Raw genomic sequence first — 21,550 nt, forward strand, 5'->3', positions numbered from 1 at the left:
AGGAAAGAGCGCTCGTGATTGGGCCATTCAAATACAGGAAGCTGGATGATTGGGTGCGCTGAAGGCGCGGGCGTGGCTGGCGGGAAGGAGCGGGCGGTTTGGTGAGCCCGAAAAACGCTGCTCTGTCGAGATGTGGGCGAGCGGCCGGCGCCGTCGCGGTGCCCTTGACAGGTAAGCGGGGTGGTGCCCGGGCCCTGAGGAAATGCTCTTGGGGCGTCACGGGGTCCCTCTTTCCGTGCCCTGCCCGGGACTGTGACTGACCCCCATTTCCCGCGGGAGGGGCTTCCCTGCACCCTGGGCTGCAGCACCTCCCCGCCCGCGTAGCTGGAAGGGGCCCCAGCGGCGCGTATTCACGGGGCCTTCCCTTTGCGGCTCTGCCGTGGGAGCGGCGTTTCCTCGTGTGGAGCGAGCGCCTCCGGAGGCCCGGCTCCCCCAAACCTCGGCCTTCGCCGCTCCGAGGCCGGCGCGCCTCCCGCCCTCCGCTGACACACACCCGCTTCCCAAGAGCCAGCCCCAGGGGACGGCGAGGAGGGCTCTGCACAGGCCCGTGCAATAGAGCCCTGCGCCGTGCCCCGCATGGAGCTGCCCGCATGGAGCTGTCTCGTGCCCTCCGTAAAGCAGAGCAGCGGCTTGGCGGAATTTGCTGCGGGGACTCAGGCGTGTCCTTTGGCCAGTCTCGGAGCAACGTGGGCGGTGACTCCCCGAGGCTAGAACAGGGGCATTTTCTGTCTGTCAGGGTAGGGTTAAGGTGCAGCTGATGTGCAGTGCCAACTTTTCCCAACCTAAGAGTTTCCCAAATCTGGTGAAAGATTCCCAACGTTTTTTACGGTGCTTCTGTATTCGGGGAAACTTCCCAAAACCTGTATTTCGTGGTATTCACCCACGAAAGCTCATGCTCCAAAACGTCTGTTAGTCTATAAGGTGCCACAGGATTCTTTGCTGCTTTCCCAAAACCTGGAAATTTGTGAGTAAAATGTTTCGACTTGGGAAACTGGGAATTTTCATTCAAAACATTTTACTCAAAAATTCCCAGATTTTGGGAAATTTCACAGGATGTAGAAGCACTGGTGATGTGATACTCCCTCAAAGGAGCAGGTGTCCTAAGCCTCGGAAACACGCTGATTCTTTGCAGTGTGTGCATTAGAACTGCCAGTCAGACCAATGATCTGTCTCCAGCAGTGGCCAGTACCAGAGCTTCAGCGGGAGTATACAGCACAGACCAGATGGAGTAATTCACACCCCACCTTCCCTCGTCATTGGCTTATATCTCTTTAATATTGCTTTTTAAAGTGGCTTCACAATGGATGAGACAGTTGCTGAGTATATCAGAAGGACTGTGCTAAAAATCCCACGCCATGAAATCATGGAAATGCTAACGATGTGGGACTTCCTCTCCAAGACGCAGCTGCAAACCATTAACGTGCATCAGATAAAGGAAAAAATTTCCCAAGAAGTGGTGGAGCTTTGTGAGGTGATAACATCCATTGTGAATGGTCTGTCTGAAACATTTTCATTATACTTGCATAATGGCAGGATGGTATACTAGAAGCATGTATTGGTGTCTTTGTAATGTGTGGCACACATTTAAGAAGGAAAATGTTCTCATTCTCAAATTAACTGTATTTTCCTTAATCCAGGCACAGGTTAATAGTTTCCAATCTGAGAAATATAGTATATGAATACTGAGTTGGCCTAACTAATTTCGGTAGGTACACAACTGGCCCATAGGAAGGCACAGTTGGACTCAATTATTCCTTGCTCTTTAACTGAATCATAGATTAGAGCCTGCTATTGTTAACAGTTACTCAAAGATTTATGTGTTGTCACTGGGTAGATTCCAGCCACTCAGTAGGGATGGAGCTGTTCTGAAGTTCTGTATTTGTGAATCTGAATGTTAAACATATTCTATCTGGAGATCTAGAAGGCTAAGACATACCTATGTTACTCCTAAAATGCTGTCTCTCTCTTAAGGAGTAGAATGCCTGTAGTTTTTTATTCTTCTGGAATTCTGTAGTGTTATTTCTGAGGTTTGTGGTTTCTGTTTGGACAAACAAGCACATTAGATGGAACAATTTCCAAGATTTGTTTTCACTTGATGTAAAACAAAATTTCCTCATATGACACTGCTTGTGATAATGTTTCACAGTTGGGGCCTGATCCTACAATTGCATTTGCATGGGGAGACCCCTGGGCTGGCCTCTATGGAGTCTCAGTTATCATAAATAAATTTGTTTGTCTCTAAGGTACCACAAGTAATCCTGTTCTTTTTGCAGATACAGACTAACACGGCTGCTAAACTGAAATCAGTTATCATATATTCCCTTAAATTCTGCTGTTTGTTACGCAGTTTTAAAGGCATTGGAATTTCATGATTCCACAGATCTCTTATCTATAGTATTAATATGCAAGCTTCAGGTGCAAGCCAAAAAGACTTGCTAAATGCCATAAATAGTATTGTTAAACTACTTTTAGTGGGATAACAAATGCCAGGTTTAAAATAGTGAGGGTGTTTTGTAGAAGCTTCTTTACTCTATTGTCATAAGAGTATCTGAGATTATTCAGATGGCATGAATTTTTAAAAACTAAATAAAATTAATGGGAAGAAAATGATAGTTCACCTTTTACTTGTTTTGCATAATGAAACACTAGTCATTTTCTCTTCTGTTTATAATAAAGTTAGTTAATTTCACTTACTGGGTCTTGTGTACTGGTTCAGAATAGCAGTGTTTAAACTGCAGCCTCTGCAGAGGGAGTGCATAAGTTCTCTCAAATATTATGATTTTTTTTTTTTTTTTTTTTTTTTTTTTTGGTTTAAGAAAACTTGCTAATTTTGGGTTGGCAAAAGCTTTTTTTGACTGTATGCTCTTTGTGACAGGGAGTTTGTCTTCCTGTGTTTAGAAACTGCCTAGCATTCTGTGGCCATTAATGCAATCTAAGTAATTTTAACAGTATCTGCATTCTGGGGCTAAAATTCCAGGCAGTGTTTCTTTAAGCTGCAATTTTAATGAAGTGCTATAAAGAATTCTGGCTCTATGGTTCACCATACACTCTGAATATTGTCTTGCAGGAAAACTCTGCAAGTATCAAGCAAGCAGCCATCCTAGACATGATTTGTAAGTTAAAAATACCTTTTTCTTTATATTTTGTCTGACATTATCAAATAACTTCTAATTCAGAGAATTGCCCTTATGAGATATTGGTATGTTAAGAATGGTCTGACCCAGTATGCCCAATGGTCCATCTAGCCCAGGATCCTGTCTTCTTACAGTGGCCTGTGCCAGATGCTTCAGAGGAAATGAACGGAACAGGCAACTTAATAGGTGATTCATCCCCTGTTGTCCAGTACCAGCTTCTGGCAGGCAGAGGTTTAGGGAACACCCAGATCATGGGGTTGCATCCCAGACATTCTCGGCTGATAGCCACTGATGGACCTGTCCTTCACAAAGTTATCTAATTCTTTTTTGAACCCAGTTACAATTTTTGGCCTTCCCAACATCCCCAAGCAATGAGTTCCACAGGTTGACCATGCGTTGTGTGAAGTACATCCTTATGTTTGTTTTAAAACTGCTGCCTATTAATTTCATTGGGTGACACCTGGTTATTGTGATATGTGAAGTGATAAATGACACATCTGTGTTCACTTTCTCCACTCTGTGATTTTATAAACATCTGTCATAATATCTATCATATCCTTAGTCATCTCTTTTTCTGAGCTGAACAGTTTCTGTTTTTAATCTTTCCTTGTATGGAAGTTATTCCATACCCTTAATCATTTTTGTTGCCCTTCTCTGTACTTCTTCCAATTCTAATATCTTTTTTTGAGATGGGGTGACCAGACCTGCATGCAGTATTCAAGGTGTGGGGTATACCATGGATTTATATGGTGACATTATGATTTTTTTTGGTCTATTTTTCTATCCCTTTCCTAACAGTTCCTAACATTGTTAGCTTTTTTGAGTGCTGTGCACATTGAGCTATTAGTTTTCAGATAACTGTACACGATGACTCCAAAGTCTGTCTTCTTGAGTGGTAACAGCTACTTTAGAGCCCATCATTTAGACTGCATGGTGGGGGATTATGTTTTCCAGTGTCCGTTACTTTGCACTTCTCAACATTTAATTTCATCTGCTATTTTGTTGCCCAGTCATCCAGTTTTGTAAGATCCCTTTGTAATTCTTTACAGTCTGCTTCAGACTTAACTATCTTACATAATTTTGTATTGTCTGCATACATTTCCCACCTTGTGCTTTACCCCTTTTTCCAGATCATATGAATACGTTCAACAGCACTGTTCCTAGTACAGATCCCTATGGGATCCTGTTGTTATCTCTCTCCACTGTGGAAACTGACCATTTATTCCTACCCTTTCTTTTTGCCTTTTAACCAGTTACTGATCCATGAGAGGACCTTCCCTCTTATCCCATGACTGTTTCAAGAGCCTTTGGTGAGGGACCTTGTCAAAGCTTTCTCAAAGTCCAAGCTTACTATATCAAGTGGATCACTTTGTCCGTATGTTTGTTGGCACCCTTAAAGAATTGTAATATATTGATGTGACATGATTCCCCTTTACAAAAGCAGTGTAGACTTCCCCAGCATTTCATGTTGAGCTGTGTGTCTGATAATTCTGTTCTTTACTATAGTTTCAAACACTTTTCCTGATAGTGAAGTTAGGCGTCTAATTACTAGGATCGCCTCTGGATCCTGTTTTAAAAATTGGCGTTACATTAGCTATCCACCAGTCATCTGGTACACAGGCTGATTTAACTGATCAGTTACAGTTAATAGTTCTGTAAATTCATGTTTGAGTTCTTTCAGAACTCTTGGGTGAATGCCATCTGGTCCCGGTGACTTAATACTATTTAATTTATCAACTTGTTCCCAAACCTCCTCTACGGACTGTCTCAGACTGAGCTGTCAATCAGATTTGTCCTCTAAAAAGAATGGCTCAGGTATGGGAATCTCTCTCTCACTTCCTCTGCAGTGGAGGCCAGTGCAAAGGATTATTGAGGGCTTGGCTACACTCAAAACTTCAAAGCGCTGCCGCGGGAGCGCTCCCACAGCAGCGCTTTGAAGTGCGAGTGTAGTCGCGGCACCAGCGCTGGGAGAGAGCTCTCCCAGCGCTGTACGTACTCCACCTTCTCATGGGGATTAGCTCGCAGTGCTGGGAGCCGCGCTCGCAGCGCTGCGGCACTGTTTACACTGGAGATAGCTAAGGGTTAATGTCTCTTTCACCTGAAGCACCTGACAAGAGGACCAATCAGGAAACCGGATTTTTTCAACTCTGGGTGGAGGGAAGTTTGTGTCTGAGTCTTTGTTTTCTGTCTGCCTGCTTTCTCTGAGCTTTGGAGATGTAGTTTCTGCTTTCTAGTCTTCTGTTTATAAGTGTAAGGACAAAGAGATCAGATAGTAAGTTATATGGTTTCTTTTCTTTGGTATTTGCATGAATATAAGTGCTGGCTGGAGTGCTTTGATTTGTATTCTTTTTGAATAAGGCTGTTTATTCAATATTCTTTTAAGCAATTGACCCTGTATTTTGTCACCTTAATACAGAGAGACCATTTGTATGTATTTTCTTTCTTTTTATATAAAGCTTTCTTTTTGAGACCTGTTGGAGTTTTCTCTTCTGGGAAATTTCAGGGAAATTAAGTCTGTACTCACCAGGGAATTGGTGGGAGGAAGAAATCAGGGGGAGATCTGTGTGTGTTGGATTTGCTAGCCTGATTTTGCATTCCCTCTGAGTGAAGAGGAAAGTGCTTTTGTTTCCAGGACTGGAAACGGAGAGGGGGAGTCACTCTGTTTGGATTCACAGAGCTTGTGTCTGTGTATCTCTCCAGGAGCACCTGGAGGGGGGAAGGGAAAAAGGATTATTTCCCTTTGTTGTGAGACTCAAGGGATTTGGGTCTTGGGGTCCCCAGGGAAGGTTTTTCAGGGGGACCAGAGTGCCCCAAAACACTCTAATTTTTTGGGTGGTGGCAGCAAGTACCAGGTCCAAGCTGGTAGCTAAGCTTGGAGGTTTTCATGCTAACCCCCATATTTTGGACGCTAAGGTCCAAATCTGGGACTAAAGTTATGACACTTGCTGCGCTCGGGGAGGGTGTTTTTCACACCCCTGAGCGAGAAAGTTGCAGCCCTATAAAGCGCCAGTGTAGCCAAGGCCTTAGCGTCTCTGCCATGCCATGTTTTCTTTGAGTGCTCCTTTAGCAACTCAGTCATCCAATTGCCCTCCTGGTTGTTTAGTGGGATTCCTGCTTCTGATGTACTTACAAATTTTTTTGCTGTTAGTTTGTGTGTTTAGCTAACTGCTCTTCAAATTCTTTTTTGGACTGCCTATTTATACTTGAGTTTTTGCTCCTTTCTATTTTCCTCAGTAGGATTTGACCTCCAACTTTTAATTTGCCGTTTTGCCTCTAACTGCCTTTTTTACTTTTAGTCATGGTGACATTTTTTGGTTTTTCTTACTGTGTGGTTCACTATTCACCTCTTGTTCAAGTTCCTATATTCCACTGGCAATTAAGTCAAGAATTGCCTTTCCCCTTGTGGGTTGCAGGTCTGCTCCAAAAGGCAGTCATTAATCTATTTTGTCCATTTTATATTAAAATTCTAGGGAATCAACAAATCATACATGTTTGCCCATATGTTAACTGACTAGAGATGACTAATCCTGTATAACACTGAGGTTATAGATCAAATCCAAGACTTTATTACAAATTTAGGAATAAAAATTTTCTCTAGTATGATCAGCACACTAAAAACAATATTGTCTTGAACATATGGTACTCCTGGGGGAATTCTGTGCCACTGCAGAATTCCCTGTTTTCCCCACAGAATTTATGGCCACCACTAGGGGATGCTGGACTCTGCAGAGCGTAGCTTGCAACAAGTGTAGTGCTTAAATGCACGGCTTAAGGCTGCATGCTTTTTGATCCCCCTTCGGGAGAAGGCCTGGGAGACCCAGCCAGCTTAGGCAAAGGGTGAGGAAAAGCAGGGCTGCACCACATGTCCCCTGGAGGGATAGTGAAAAAGTTAGGGGGTGTAAAGGCTATGGAGGTGCTGGTGTCTGGGCTTGGCTGTGCCCCGTGGCTGGGCAAGGGGGGGCTAGGGGCTGCCCCACGCCTGCGGGGGGGAGGGGCTTGGATGCCGGGGGCTGCCCCATGCCTGGTCTCTGGAAGGCGGGGGCAGCTCCACGCCTGACCTCTGGTGAAGTTGAGGGGGGGCTGGTGTCTAGAGGCTACCCTGTGGCTGGGCTTGGAGATGGAGGCTGGGGGCTGTCCTGTGGCTGGGCTTGGGGACTGGGGGGCCACCCCATAGCTGGGTTTGGGGTGTCTGGGCTCTGGGGGGATGGGAGTCTGGGGGAATGGGCTCTGGGGGCCACACAGCCCCCTCCAGCACTCTACTTCTGGGGGTATCTCTTTTTGCTGTTGTCTGTATTGTTGACATCTTTGACAGGTATTTTGAAATAAATTACCAAAATAATTGAAACTGGAGTTATTATATTGTGGTGTTTTGACACAATATGCAGAATTTTGCAAAATTTTTAATTTTTTGGTGCAGAATTCCCCCAGGAGTAATATGAGTGTTAGTTTAATTCAGCGTATGGCACATCAGCTTCTAATAATCAAGGTGGCTCTCTAAATTTTCTCTCTCTCTCTCTCTATAATATATATATAAAAAACTTTTGTTTATGTGGAAAACTGAAGTATAAGTGATTCCAAAATTGCTATCTTGTTAATTTTTAGTTGCATGTTGCTCTGGCTGTTTCCTATACATTGATAACTATGTACTTATAAGTTGGCAAACTCTTGTCTGTCTTTTTTTCTCTAATTGCCCTAAACAACTTAATTCAAGTTAAGAAAGAGTTTTGGTAACCTGCATGTAGTCCTTTTTAAAGAGTGAATTGGGAGGAAGTTACCTCTTCATTAATTAATTAACCAAAATACAACAAATTTTAATGTCTCCTGTATAAAGATGCCTATTTTACTCGTAGACTAGAAACTACCTGCAGCTTAGGACAGTCTTGATCACTAGGACTTTTTTTGAATATGAGGACAGTTGTTTGTTTGAAAGTGATGTGATCACAAATAATGTATGTCAGTAGTTTACTCAACAGTTGTGTCCATGCATCATTGGACAACTTTTATCTCCACAGACAACCACACCTATCGGAACAAGAAAGTTTGGACTGTTTACCAAATGACCAAAGCAGCGGGTAGGTAAACCTCTTTCTCTAAAGATACCACCTCTACAGGATTCTCACTCATAGGAAAGTCCTCATTCCTCAGTTTTATAAATGCCATTATTCGGTTTGTACAGGTTCCTCCTACGCCCTCAATTTTGGACTATTCAGGTGTATGAAAATACTGATTGTTAGGAAAATCCAATTCATTATATTAAGTAAATGTATTTATGTTAATAAATTAGTCTCTCTGTTAAGGTGAGACAGTATAAGGTAAGAGACGTGTGCGTGTGTGGTATGTCAGTGCTCACGTCCTAAAAACAGAAGTGCCGAAACTCCCCGGAGAGATTAAACTGACACACTTTTATATATTTAATGGTTACAATAAATATTTAAATTCTTGGGTTGATGCTACATCACTGTAATACCATTTTGCTGTAACAGACCAAATTATGTCTAACAGTCATAATTTTGTGTTTACAATAAATGGTATCTTTTCTTGTATAACAGGTGAAGAAACTGACTCTTTTAACTTGGCAGATTTCAAATACAAATTTAAGAGAAGTCTTCGGTCAGCTCTGAAAAATGTAAGAATAAAACCATTCTAAATGAGTTGCAACTCTGCAATATAAAGTGTGGTTATTATATTGTCTTTAGGAAGATAATTCTTGATTTTGTCCCTGCTTTCTAACCAAAACTTGAAGCAAATCTGTAAATTGCTGGAGTCATGGGGGATTGTATGTGAAATACCAAGGAGAACTATATGTACTGCCCCAGTAGTGGTGTTTACCTTCAGACTTGCTTTTTTTTCTGTTGAGGGAAGTGAAAAGTGGCAGAGTTCTGTCTTAAAATATAGCGTTACCTGTTTTAGGCTCCAGAGAAATACAGTTGTATTTCCAATTTTGTATGTTTTCAGCATATCTCTATCCCGATATAACGCTGTCCTTGGGAGCCAAAAAATCTTACCGCTTTATAGGTGAAACCACATTATGTCGAACTTGCTTTGATCCTTCGGACTGCACAGCTCCACCCCCCCGGGAGCACTGCTTTACCGCGTTATGTAGGGCCATGTTATATTGGGGTAGACGTGTACTAAGTAACACTCATCTACTGGCAAATAATGGAAAACAAGTTTGAGCCTGTACTTCAGAAAATACACAAACTAGATAAATATAGCTTCAAAAAGCATTGCTATATAGAAAAATTGAATGTTGCTCATATAGGCCAGAAGAGTGCAGTGTCTGGGACAGATACATCTGAGACTTTAAAGCTAGAGTGTTCATGTGGCCTGGACATAATTGATACTCTTCTAATCTGTCAATCAATAAAACAACTCCTGTTAACTAATAAACATCTCTCACCAAACAAATTACATGGCTACTTCAAATTCCACTCAGATTACTTTTTTTATCAATAAGCAGAAAACAGAGAGTGGAAGTGTGAGGGTGTATGCACGATTCTGAAGTTAGCACCAGTAGTAAAAATGGAGTCAGAAATAGTAAACTGCTCTTGCACATGGTCTGTAGCTTATGCTTCAATGTATTATCCCTAGTGAGCATATTTTCTGTGTCTTGGAGTTTTGGCCCTGATATTGTTATATTTTGGCAAAATTTTACATTGTCTAGTAGATGGTAGTGTTCTTGGGTCACATACTATATGAAGTAGTGTCCAACATGTGACCTAGGGAGCTACTCATGGCTATCAAGAGTGAATGCGTATGAACATTTTGTTTGATCTGATTATCAGTTTAATGTGTTTCTTTCATCAGTATATGGAACACTTGTCACTATTGGAGGGGGACACTGCTTCCTTTGCAGACTCAGGAGCATTGTCAGCAGCTGTTTTCTTTCTTGATGCAACTGCTGAGCAGTTTGCCTGCACTGCAAGGGAAGGAGAAAAAAATGACTGACTGGCCAATTGCCTCCTTCCGTCCCCCATTAGAAGCAGTATAGGAGCTTGACTAGCTATGCCTGAACCTACAAGAGCACCTAACAAAGGGTGGCTTCCTTTCCCCGCACAGCCACTCAGGGTAACTTGGTATGGGTGGGTGAAGCTGAAAGCCAATAACCAGTTGAACTGCAACCCGAGTGGTAAAAGAAAATGGAACAGGGCAGAGAAACTACCCCAAAGCATTGACTGTGGACATTGACCTCTTTGAAATATATTCAGTCCTAAGGCTGAAAAGCTACTACTGTAATGTAACCTCACACCTGTAAAATGGGTAGTGAAATAGGCTCATTAGAATGGAAGCACTTGGGTTACTGTCACTACAAAGGTATTGCTGCTATCTACCTTTGCTTTCAATAAGGGTGCTTGCATTTATTAAAAAAAGAAAAAGACTTCTTCTAACGTAAAAGTATTTTCTAAATACTATAGGCTAAATTCCATCTGGTGAAAGAATGCTGTGGAAGTCGATGGGATATGTTTCTCTTTCATCAGCAGTGGCATATCGCATGTTCACGTATAGTACCTAAATGTAATGCATAAACACAGGGGAACAGTTAATCCGCACAACCTTAATTTTGGTGTCTCCTGATTCGAGTGCCTAACTAAATTGTAGCTTTTGATTTTTTTCTAATCAGGTGACTATCAGCTTCAGAGAATATGAGGATAATGCAATATGGATTCGAATTGCTTGGGGAACACAGTATGCAAAACCAAACCAGTACAAAGCTACTTATGTCGTGTATCACTCGCAAACTCCCTATGTCTTCGTTTCCAGTCTTAGGAGCAACCTACCTCTGCTTTGTCAGGTATAGAGAAAACTTGACTGTTACAGATGTCCATCATGTTGTTTCTAGTTATCAAAAGAGGATTGTTGAAAGTATGAGGAAACATCGCACTAGAAAATCTGTAACATAGTTGTTTGATCTGGAAACATAACACAATCTTTAGATTAGACCCCTAAATGGAGTTCACTAGGGGTGTTCAGAGGCACAAGTGCATACGTCTATTGAGAGAGATCTTTTCAGTATTGGTGCCCCCTCATATACCACTTTAAAGTCCATACCAAAACTCCTTAAATACAAACCACGTAGAATAACTGCCTTTAAGATTTTTCTTTCTATAGAAATTTTATTTAATAACGTGAGTTTGTGCTTTTATTAGACGATAATTTTAAATCTCTGAACCGGATGCGCTGTTACCTTGCAAGGTATCTTTACTTCATATCCTCTTAGGTGATGGTAACAGAACCTACAACTTAATAGCTGAATAAAAATGTTGCATTAGCCAGGAGTGTGTTACATTTTATTGTAAATATAAGGGTGACTTAAGAAGTAATGATGATGATTTCAATTTTTATTTAAAGGCACTAGTTCATGCTTCCAGTTACCATGACATCCATGAAATGGAGCTCCGAAGCCGTTGTATAGACTCCCTTAAAGATATTGTGTTCAAGAGGTATAGCCAGGTGAGTCACTTTTCAAGTTTATTCCTAGATAAGTCTTGGGAGAGAGGGGGGGTTTGTTTCAGGCCTGGCTCTAGACTTCCTACCAGGTGGGGGAAACCTCTTCCAAGAATTCATCATGTTACAGTAATACTGAACTACTGAGGTGGACAGCCTTTCAGTGAGGTAACATAAAATGGTGATCTAAAACCTAGTTTCCCACCTACTGCTTTTTAGAGGCATTCCTGAATTACCAATTAAACTAAGACATAGAATTGGATAAAATTATTTAATCTTAAGGGTTTGTATTATTACTGCCTCATTGGTCTTAATAAAGTACTGGCTTGGCAACTATTAGAATAGGTATTTACTCTGCTTGTCTAAAGAACACTTCCAAATACAGAGATGTTTTCTGAGTATAGTCAGGGAATACGTCACTTGCCAAAACTAGGATTTCGGATTCTTAACTTCCCATGATTGGTAAAAGCAAGGACAGCACTCTGTTTCAGAAGGTTTTTTAAGGAAATCTGGAAGCTATTTATAGCGAGAGCTCCTAGAACTGGAAATAAACTGATTGTAAAGACCTTATTGTTCCTCCTCCCTCCCACACTTTTTTTTTTTTTGTATTTTGTTTTTAGACTTTCCAAACATATCACCCAAGACCTCTACAAGAAAGAAATGTTGCTCCAGAAAAAGGTGTGTGGTTTTTTTTATTGGGGGGGGGGGGTTAAATATATGGCTTATCATTACTTTTCAGATTTGTGTTCTCAGGTCTTTTAAATGTTTCTTGTTATAAAGTGTCAAGTAATTATTATATTACATTCATAGTATAGTACATACACTGTAGTGATTGCTGCTTGCCAGACTACACCTCCACTCTTTTTCCAAGGCTGGCTGAGTTCTGTTTACTAAGTCACCGAACATCATTTGGATGCTCATGTTGTGGTTCTGATACTTATACTAGCTTGGCTGGTCAGATAGACTCCACTATCTTACAATAACTGTTTTTTGGTTTTTTTTTGAAATGTTTTGTCCACCTGGCTTCTCTGACCTACCCTCCATTCTGACTCAATCTCCACATAGACTGATTCTGAAGACAAATTAGCAAGTGCTTGGGGCCACAGTGCCCTAATTGTCCTTGTGTGGGAGAACATGTAGAGCACAAGCACAGCCCCAGTGAACGCTGCTGGTCAAAAGAGTTTGTTCTTGCACATATGAGATGCATGTTCATGATAAGTAGGATCCATGAGGACAAAACATTCAAGGTAGACTTTTTATACAGCTGCTGTAAAGTTTCTTCCCTTTGTGAGATAACATGCTTGTTTGATTTCTGGCAGGCTTCTGCAGGGTTGCCTTAACTAAGAAATCCAACATGCAGTTCTGAAGCTGTTACCTTTGCATAGTGGGAACTTGTCAGATTTATAACCTTTTTGTCAAGAAATAAATTTTTTCCTAAGTTTGTTTTTTAGGTCAGGAAATAATATCTTCACTTACTTATGACTTACCTAGCACTGTTTTGGCTGTTTGAAAAACAGCTAATTATATCTAAGTAATTCCTAGAAAGGAATCTTAATAGACGAATTACTTTTTAAATGTCAAACTTCTAAAAGCTTGGATGGATTAATTTTAGGAGCATCAAGCTGCTTATAGCATTTGGTTAGAGTTAGGCCAGGGGTAGGCAACCTATGCTACACGTGCCAAAGGCGGCACACAAGCTGATTTTCAGTGGCACTCACACTGCCCGGATCATGGCCACCGGTCTGGGGAGCTCTGCATTTTAATTTAATTTTAAATGAAGCTTCTTAAACATTTTTAAAAACCTTATTTAGTTTATATACAACAATAGTTTAATTATCCATTCTAGACTTATGAAAAGAGACCTTTTAAAAACCTTAAAATGTACTACTGGCATGCAAAACCTTAAATTAGAGTGAATACATGAAGACTTGGCACATCAGTTCTGAAATGTTGCCGACCCCGGAGTTAGGCACATTGTTAGTGTATGACTTTACTTCCCCCACCCACAAAGTACACAATGCTAAACTTTTTTTTCTTTTTCCACTTTTTGGTCTGGCTGTTTTATTAGTTTGGAGTTGGTTTAAGTGATGAATCATTTTGTGCATTCTCTAAAATTTGTATTCTATTCTGGGTGTGTCACATCTACAAATAATTCCCAAAGAAATGGTATGTGTACATAATAGCTAAACAATGCCATATGAGAGTTAACAGTGTGTTTGTTTTTCCCCTCCTCCAGTGGATCCGAGAATAATTCAAGAAAATAAAAGGGAAAAAGAGAGAATTCAGAGTGTGAATCAGGAGGTCTTCGGTGAGGGTGTCCAACCAAAAATAGAATTTGCACAATATAAGGTGATAAACTCATTTAATCCTTCTAATTTGGTTAAAACGACTAATTGGTAGATGTGTTAAAGCACAATTGTAAAAAAAAAAAAAAAAAAAAAAAACTCTAGTTTTTCTTCCAACTTTTTGCAGAAAAGGTTACTAGATATTTTTCATAAACTAGTTACAATTATAGATTTCTAATGCAGAGCTCTTGCTCCATTCGTGGGATCTAGTGCCCAAAGAAGCTATATTTAAAATTCTGGATCAAATCTGTCTTGCACGATCCACACTAATTGAGTAATAGTTACTTTAATTTGATCATACTCTTGGGACCAAACTATTTTGGATGTTGTACTAAAATAAAATGAGATTTTTAAGTACTGGTGAAATAGAAGTCCAGATTATACAGAGTACAGGTAACATTCAATAATATGTTGAAAAATATCTGTTCATAACTACAGGTATGTTTTAGTCGTGTATTTTTAGTAAAAGTCATGGACAGGTCACAGGCAGTAAACAAAAATTCACAGCCCCATGACCAATCCATGACTTGTACTATATACCCCGGACTAAATTTGGGAGGGGATGGGGGGGGGGCAGGAGAGTCTGCGGGCAGAGCTGGGACGGAGGGACATATCACCACTTTTGGGGAGCTCCCTGAGTTAAACGCCACCCAGGGCCCTCACTTGCTCCTATGCCCCAACCCCCTGCCCTTAACCCCCCCTACCACACCCAAACTTCTGGTGCTGGGGGAGGGGGATGCAGTGCCCTGAGACTGCCCCAACAGCAACTGGTGCAGCTGGCCCAGGCTCTGCCTGAGCTACTCAGGTGGCCCCATGGCCAGCCACACCGATGGCTGCAGAGATCACAGAATCCATGACCTCTGTGACAAACTCACAGCCTTCTTCATAACAAAACTATTAATGTATCATTAGGGATTCCAAGAGATGACCCTTAATGTTTTACTATATACAGTGGACATAACTGCGTTGTTTTTTTTTTAAGTAGGGAATTGTTTTCACGTCAGGGCACCCCCGATTTCATTAAGAAGGTATTTTTCCCAAAAATGTATTTACACTAAAAACAGGTTGTTGAAAGGCATAAATAAAATAATTATAATAGGCTCCGTAAACAAACTTTAAAAATGTATGCCAAAGACTTGAAGTCAGAAGTCCAATCAAAGCAGCATGTTGGTGCAGCTGCTCTTTTAAAACATTAACTATAGCTCTTGTTAGGAACTGGCTTGAAGTGGCTCGAGCCATGCTTGAGAGAAGAATCCAGACTGGAAATACCAGGCAAGGAAAGGAGCAAGGGAAGACACAGGCAGCCAATACGCCTGATGAAGGAAAAAGGCGAAAAATTTTGGGAGTGGAAATGTGAAGTGAGGAATTAGAGTGAAAGCCTCAGAGGATAGGGAGGTCTGTCCCAGTTTGGACCAGAACTGGATTTTCTAGAGCAGCAGTTCTCAAACGGTGGGTTGGGACCCTAAAGTCAGTCAGGGCCCGTTTTAATGGAGTTGCCAGAGCTGGCGTTAGACTTGCTGGGGCCCGGGGCCAAAGTCGAAGCACAGGGGCTTCAGCCTTGGGTGGTGGGGCTCAGGTTACAGGCTCCCCACTTGGGGCTGAAACCCATGAGCCTTGGTCCCCCTGCTTGGAGCAGTGAGGCTCAGGCTTTGGCTTTGCCCCCACCCCTGCCCAGGGCAGCAGAGCCTGGGCAGGCTCAGGCTTCAGTCCCCCATCCTGGAGTCGTGTGGAAACTCTTTTGTTAGGAGGTTGTGGTGAAATGAAGTTTTGAGAATCCCTTACTAGAGATTATAGCATAAATAATTTTGGGAAATTAAGCTGTTCAAAGTATACTTTTCAGACTTATTCTTCTGATACTTATAGTCCCTACCTAATGTATTCTCTAGCATATCTAGCAATCTCTCACAGGAGGCAGTAGATTTTTCTTAGCTAAAATTTGTGATTGGAATGTCTTCTCCCACAACCTAGTTAATGAGAATATTAATTTTCTGTATTTAACTCAAAAGGGGTTAAAAGGACTCTTAACTTAAATCATGCTTCTGTCTGAAAACGTTTACCTGTTATGGTTCCAAGCAACTCTTGAGATGATTATAACTGAAAGATATTTGAGAATTTAATTTGTTTTACGTTTTCTGTTTGCATGAGTCTTTTTCATTCAGCAAATAGGGAGAATATTTGTTTTAAATAAGAAATTGATTACGAAACAACAAAAGCTGACAGTCTAAGGGCATGTATGGTAATTGAAATCTCTTTTAAATAGGGTGTTGATTATTTGCAGTTAACTCACGCGATTAACTCAAACTTAATCACGATTTTAATCGCACTGTTAAACAATAGAACACCAATAGAAATTTATTAAATATTTGTGGGTATTTTTCTAATATATTGATTTTTAATTACAACACAGAATACAAAGTGTACCAGTGAGATGTACCTATCTCATAGAACTGGAATGGGACCTTGAAAGGTCATAGAGTCCAGCCTCCTGCCTTCACTAGCAGGACCAAGTACTGATTTTGCCCCAGATCCCTAAGTGGCCCCCTCAAGGACTGAACTTACAACCCTGGGTTTAGCAGGCCAATGCTCAAACCACTGAGCTATCCTCCCTTCCCCAGTGCTCACTTTATATTTTTGATTGCAAATATTTGCACTGTAAAAATGATCAAAGAAATAGAATTTTTCAGTTCACCTCATACAAGTACTGTAGTGCAGTCTTTATTGTGAAAGTGTAACTTACAAATGTAGATTGTTTGTTTGTTTTTGCGTGAAGTTATGTAACAACAAATGTAAACTTTAGAGCCTACAAATCCACTCAGTCCTACTTCTTGTTCAGCCAATCGCTCAGACAAACAAGTTTGTTTACATTTACGGGAGATAATGGTGCCCACTTCTTTCTTAGTGTTGCATGGCACTTTTGTAGCCGGCATCGGAAGGTATTTACATGCCGGATATGCTAAACATTCATATGCCCCTTCATGCTTTGGCCACCGTTCCAGAGGACATGCTTCTATGCTGACAGTGCTCATTTAAAAAAAAATGGATTAATTAAATTTGCCTCTGGGGGAGAATAATATGTTTCTGCTCTGTTTTTAGCCACATTCGGACACATACTTCATGTTATAGCAGTCACAGATGATAACACAGCACATGTTGTGCAGATTTGACAAAATGCAAAGAAGGTACCAATGTGAGATTTCTAGAGATAGCTACAGCACTTGACCCAAGGTTTAAAAATCTGAAGTTCCTTCCAAAATCTGAGAGGGATGAGTTCTGGAAAGCATGCTCCACATGTCTTAAAAGTAACACTCCGATGTGGAAACTACAGAACCCAAAGCACCAAAAAAGAAAATCCACCTTCTGCTGGTGGCATCTGACTCAGATGATGAAAATGAACATCCTTTGATCCACACTGCTTTGGATTGTTATTGAGCAAATCCCATCATCAGCGTGGAATGGTGCTCAAAGCATGAAGGGACGTATGAATCTTTAGCGCATATGGCATGTAACTATGTTGTGACACTAGCTACCAACAGTGTCATGCCAATGTCTGTTCTCGCTTTCAGGTGAAATTGTAAACAAGAAGTGGGCAACATTATCTCATGCAAATATAAACACACATGTTTGTCTGAGCAACTGGCTAAACAAGAAGTAGGACTGAGTGGACTTGTAGGCTCTAAAGTTTTACATTGTTTTTGTTTTATTTTTGAATGCATTTTTTAAAAACAATTCTACATTTGTAAGTTCAGCTTTCATGATAAAGAGATTACACTACAGTACTTGTATTAGGTGAATTGAAAAATGCTATTTTGTGTTTTACAGTGCAAATATTCGTAATAGAAAAATATAAAGTGAGGGACTGTAAACTTTGTATTCTATGTTGTAATTGAAATCAATATATTCAACAATGTAGAAAACATCCAAAAATATTGTTTAATGGTATGCTTAATCGTGATTAATTTTTTTAATCTCTTGAGAGCCTTACTTTTAAATTAAGAATTTAATGGTTTTTAACCTTTCTGTAGTTTCCTTTAATACTTAAAAATAAATAACAGAACACTAACTGGCCTATTTTCAATTTTTAAAAGGGTCAACTGGATATCTGGTTAACAGGGATAGTGCCCTGAGGAAGTCACCACTTAGCACCAGGAAATGCTTGACTTATGGTTTAGCACAACAGTTATGACAGCCAAGTTTTAAGTAGTCATTGCCCATTTTTGTATTGTGTTAAATTGAAGGGCATGTTGCCATAAATTGCTCACAGGTCTCTTCCCAGGTGAGAGAAGAGAAGACACATCCGACAAAAAAGCAGGGCTTTTAGTTTTCATATTGCCTTGTTTTTTAATAGTATGTACATATAGGCATATCCTCGCTGAGGACACCCGAATGCTTTGTATTCACAGCTTGAAACAATGTTTAAAGGTGAACCTGAAATGGACATTCTGACTGAAAAAGAACCATTCAGATGTGTAGTCAAATTTTCCAGTCCCCATCTTTTAGAAGCATTGAAATCCTTAGCACCAGCAGGTGAGTGCTACAATATTAATAGGTGAACTATTTTACTACGTAGTCTTCAGTTTAGCTTGCATATCTTTCATAAGGGATATTTGAGTGGTTAATCTTATTCTGTGTACATATAAATAGAAATGTAGTGAACTACAAAAATTATTTTATAAATAACCTTAGCAGATGAGGCCAGATTTGCACAAAAGCATGAGTTTATGTCTAATTTGCTTACAGCATTACGATGATTGAACATGGATACTGATTTATACCTTTAATCTAAATCATATGTGAAAGATAAAATGGTGGATGAGTTAAGCTATGATTTTATTTTATTTTTCCCCCCCCTCTTCCCTTCAGGTATGGCTGATGCACCTCTTTCACCATTACTTACATGCATACCACAAAAAGCCAGGAACTATTTTAAAATTAAAGAGCGAAAAGGTATACTTTCAGCAAGCTGTCTAGGCCCCTGACTTTTTTTTTTTTACTGCAAAGAATCATTCGCAAAGAATTGTATACATAATGTATTTACCTACCGTGTTTAATCAAAAGATAAATTTCAGAACCATTTTTAAAACTAATTTATTCTTTGGTAATCCCTTGTATCATTTTAAATGATAGTTTACATTTAAGGTAGTACTTTTTCCCTACTGTTCATTTTTAACTAATGGGTTAGCCAATAAGATTGACTAATGGCCTGTCATCTAGCAGATAGCTGAATTTACTGTTTCAGCTAATTAAATTAGTTCATTGAAGTTCTTCTATGGATCATAATGTATTTGGTGGATGCACACAAATTAGGGAACAGATCTAATCAGAATGCAATAAGTCAAGTAATATGGCAGATTAGCATTCTTTCACTGTACTAGCACCACTTAACAAAACAGTTAAATGTGTCATCTTTGATGCTAGATATTAATTCTGAGTGAGACTGTCAGACCAATATACTCTACTTGGAAAACTAACATTCTAGCCTTACCTTGATGTTTTCATTTTCAACAGAAGACTTCCTTCCTATGACAATATTCTATTGTCATGACTTCATTGATAGTGAGATGCATTTTTAATGAGGTTTTATTTTTTAATGAGGTTTTGGGTTTCTGATTCACTAGCAAAAGCTGGTATCAGACATTTGGTGCATATTTTTCATATCCTTAAAATGGTGCTAAATGTCTAACAAACAGATGTGATACTTAATGTACAATAGGTTTTTAATTATTTATTTTATCAAAAGACTGAGTAACTAGGTAGCTAAACAAGTAAAGATAGTTACTTAAGTTTCCTCATAAGAGTAAAAGACATTGAACCTTTCTGTTGAAGCAAATTACATTTTAAGAGTAAATTATAAAGAAGTAACACTCTTGAGATTAAGGGCCTACAAAATGCATCATTAGGGCTGTGCACATATCCCTAGTTATTACAAAATCTTTAATCTAGATGGTAAGGGAAAAAAATTCTGACCACTAAGTGTGAGTTGCTGTTCATTATGTGTGTGAAATAAGTTAGACTTGAGAGATGCAAAACCCAACTTATATACACTTACCTGACAACAAATACTAACTGTAATCTGCTAAATAGTCGCATTAGGGCCCCAGTTTAGCAATGTATCAAAGTGCATGCCCAACTTTGAACATGTCAGTAGTCCCATTGACTTCAGTAGAACTATTCATGTGCGTACAGTTAGACATGTTTTATACCTCACTGAAAGGTAGTCCTTTCAAGATAAGACCATCTGCTACTAATGAAGTCCAATAGCAAAGTTTTCCATCTGACCTTAATGGATGTAATATCAGACCCAAAGTTTGTAATCACTAAGAGCAACAGCAGGTAACAAACTTGTCTATTTTTAATTATACATATGTCTTTTTCTTTGACTATCTTGAGATTTCATCATAGATCTTATTGTAAAACATAATGCAGTTGGTATAACTTTGATTTTGTGAAGTAGTGTTTCTGAATGCGTATCTTTCTAGGGTCTGATCCTGCCACACTCCTTGCACACTAAAACTTTTGACTTTGTGTACATAAAGATTTGCAGAACCAAGTTAATGTAGTGTTAAAGCAGAAATAGGGTTTGCAGTAAAGTTCTAAGTGTTAATTAAACAGACATTTTGAATTTCACCCATTTAATATTTTAAGTTACAGATGTAATTGACTTGGTTTGAAGATCACTTGTATTGTTCAAAATGTGTCTCTTAGATTCTGTGTTGGTTAGCAATTTATTGTTGATGTATTCTCTGTATTCACGTTTTATTCACTTAAATTCTCTCTGCATATGGATATTATCTTTCAGAAGGGTTGTGGTATAGCATACCAAACTCTTTTGTTATGTTTTGTGTGTTTGTTACATTTGAAAGGACTAATAAAAATTTAAAGTAGAACTTCTTGATTGAAGTTTTGTTTGGCTTGAGATACTTCATTATAACCCATTTATACTGAATATTTTTTGTAATGGTTATAAACTGAATCCTCTGTATTGTACACTATTGGACCTATGCGGCTATTTTATAAGTACGTTTCTTTTAACTAAAATTCAGCAGAATTGCAAGTGTTTCAGTGTAATATTGTGCTTTTACTATTCTTAAGAGTCTGTTTTAATTCATGATCCAAACTAAGGCCTCTCCACAATCCCCATAAGAAGGGAAAGACTACTTATAAAAGCATGATCCACAAATGATGAATGAAAGTTCCCTATCTAAAGTATTTATCTTCTGATTATCTTCAGCAATTCTCAGCAGACTTAATATACGTTCATTCTAGAATGAATTAACATGCAAAAACATCTTAAAACATTAAGGTTGAAAAGTCAAGCGCTCAAAAGTTAGGAAATGCCAGAATTAAGGTTACCTGTGCAACTTTAATTTGGCTCCCTGGTGTGCATACGTTGATATCTTTAATTAGTTGAAAACATACTATTTTTGACAGAACCCCTGCCTCATTCAGTGCGCAGGATCGATGATATTCTCTTAAGGAGGAACTATTTGATATTTTGTTTCCTCCTCGTTCAGTGAGTGAGCCCATTCCTTATTTACTGCACAGTGACAAGCTGTGGGCTTTTTTTTTTGACAGTGAGTGAGGAATGCACTTAGTCTTCTGACCTCCAACCATCACACAGAATGGCCA

The 21,550-nt window shown here is 39.6% G+C and overlaps 1 protein-coding gene across 1 annotated transcript; it reads left to right on the forward strand.

The window, feature by feature from the left end:
* The first annotated feature begins 85 nt into the window (after positions 1 to 85).
* Positions 86 to 20,913, forward strand: CENPN (centromere protein N). Its single transcript, XM_030582070.1, has 11 exons — positions 86 to 171; positions 1,291 to 1,471; positions 3,068 to 3,113; positions 8,147 to 8,206; positions 8,684 to 8,760; positions 10,756 to 10,926; positions 11,484 to 11,585; positions 12,200 to 12,257; positions 13,816 to 13,928; positions 18,325 to 18,448; positions 18,785 to 20,913. Exons 1-11 carry the CDS (start codon positions 131 to 133, stop codon positions 18,898 to 18,900), a joined length of 1,089 nt encoding a protein of 362 aa, XP_030437930.1. The 5' UTR covers positions 86 to 130; the 3' UTR covers positions 18,901 to 20,913.
* Positions 20,914 to 21,550: the final 637 nt, after the last annotated feature.

Source organism: Gopherus evgoodei, chromosome 12 (assembly GCF_007399415.2).
Source record: "Gopherus evgoodei ecotype Sinaloan lineage chromosome 12, rGopEvg1_v1.p, whole genome shotgun sequence".
Classification (NCBI taxonomy): Eukaryota; Metazoa; Chordata; order Testudines; family Testudinidae; genus Gopherus; species Gopherus evgoodei.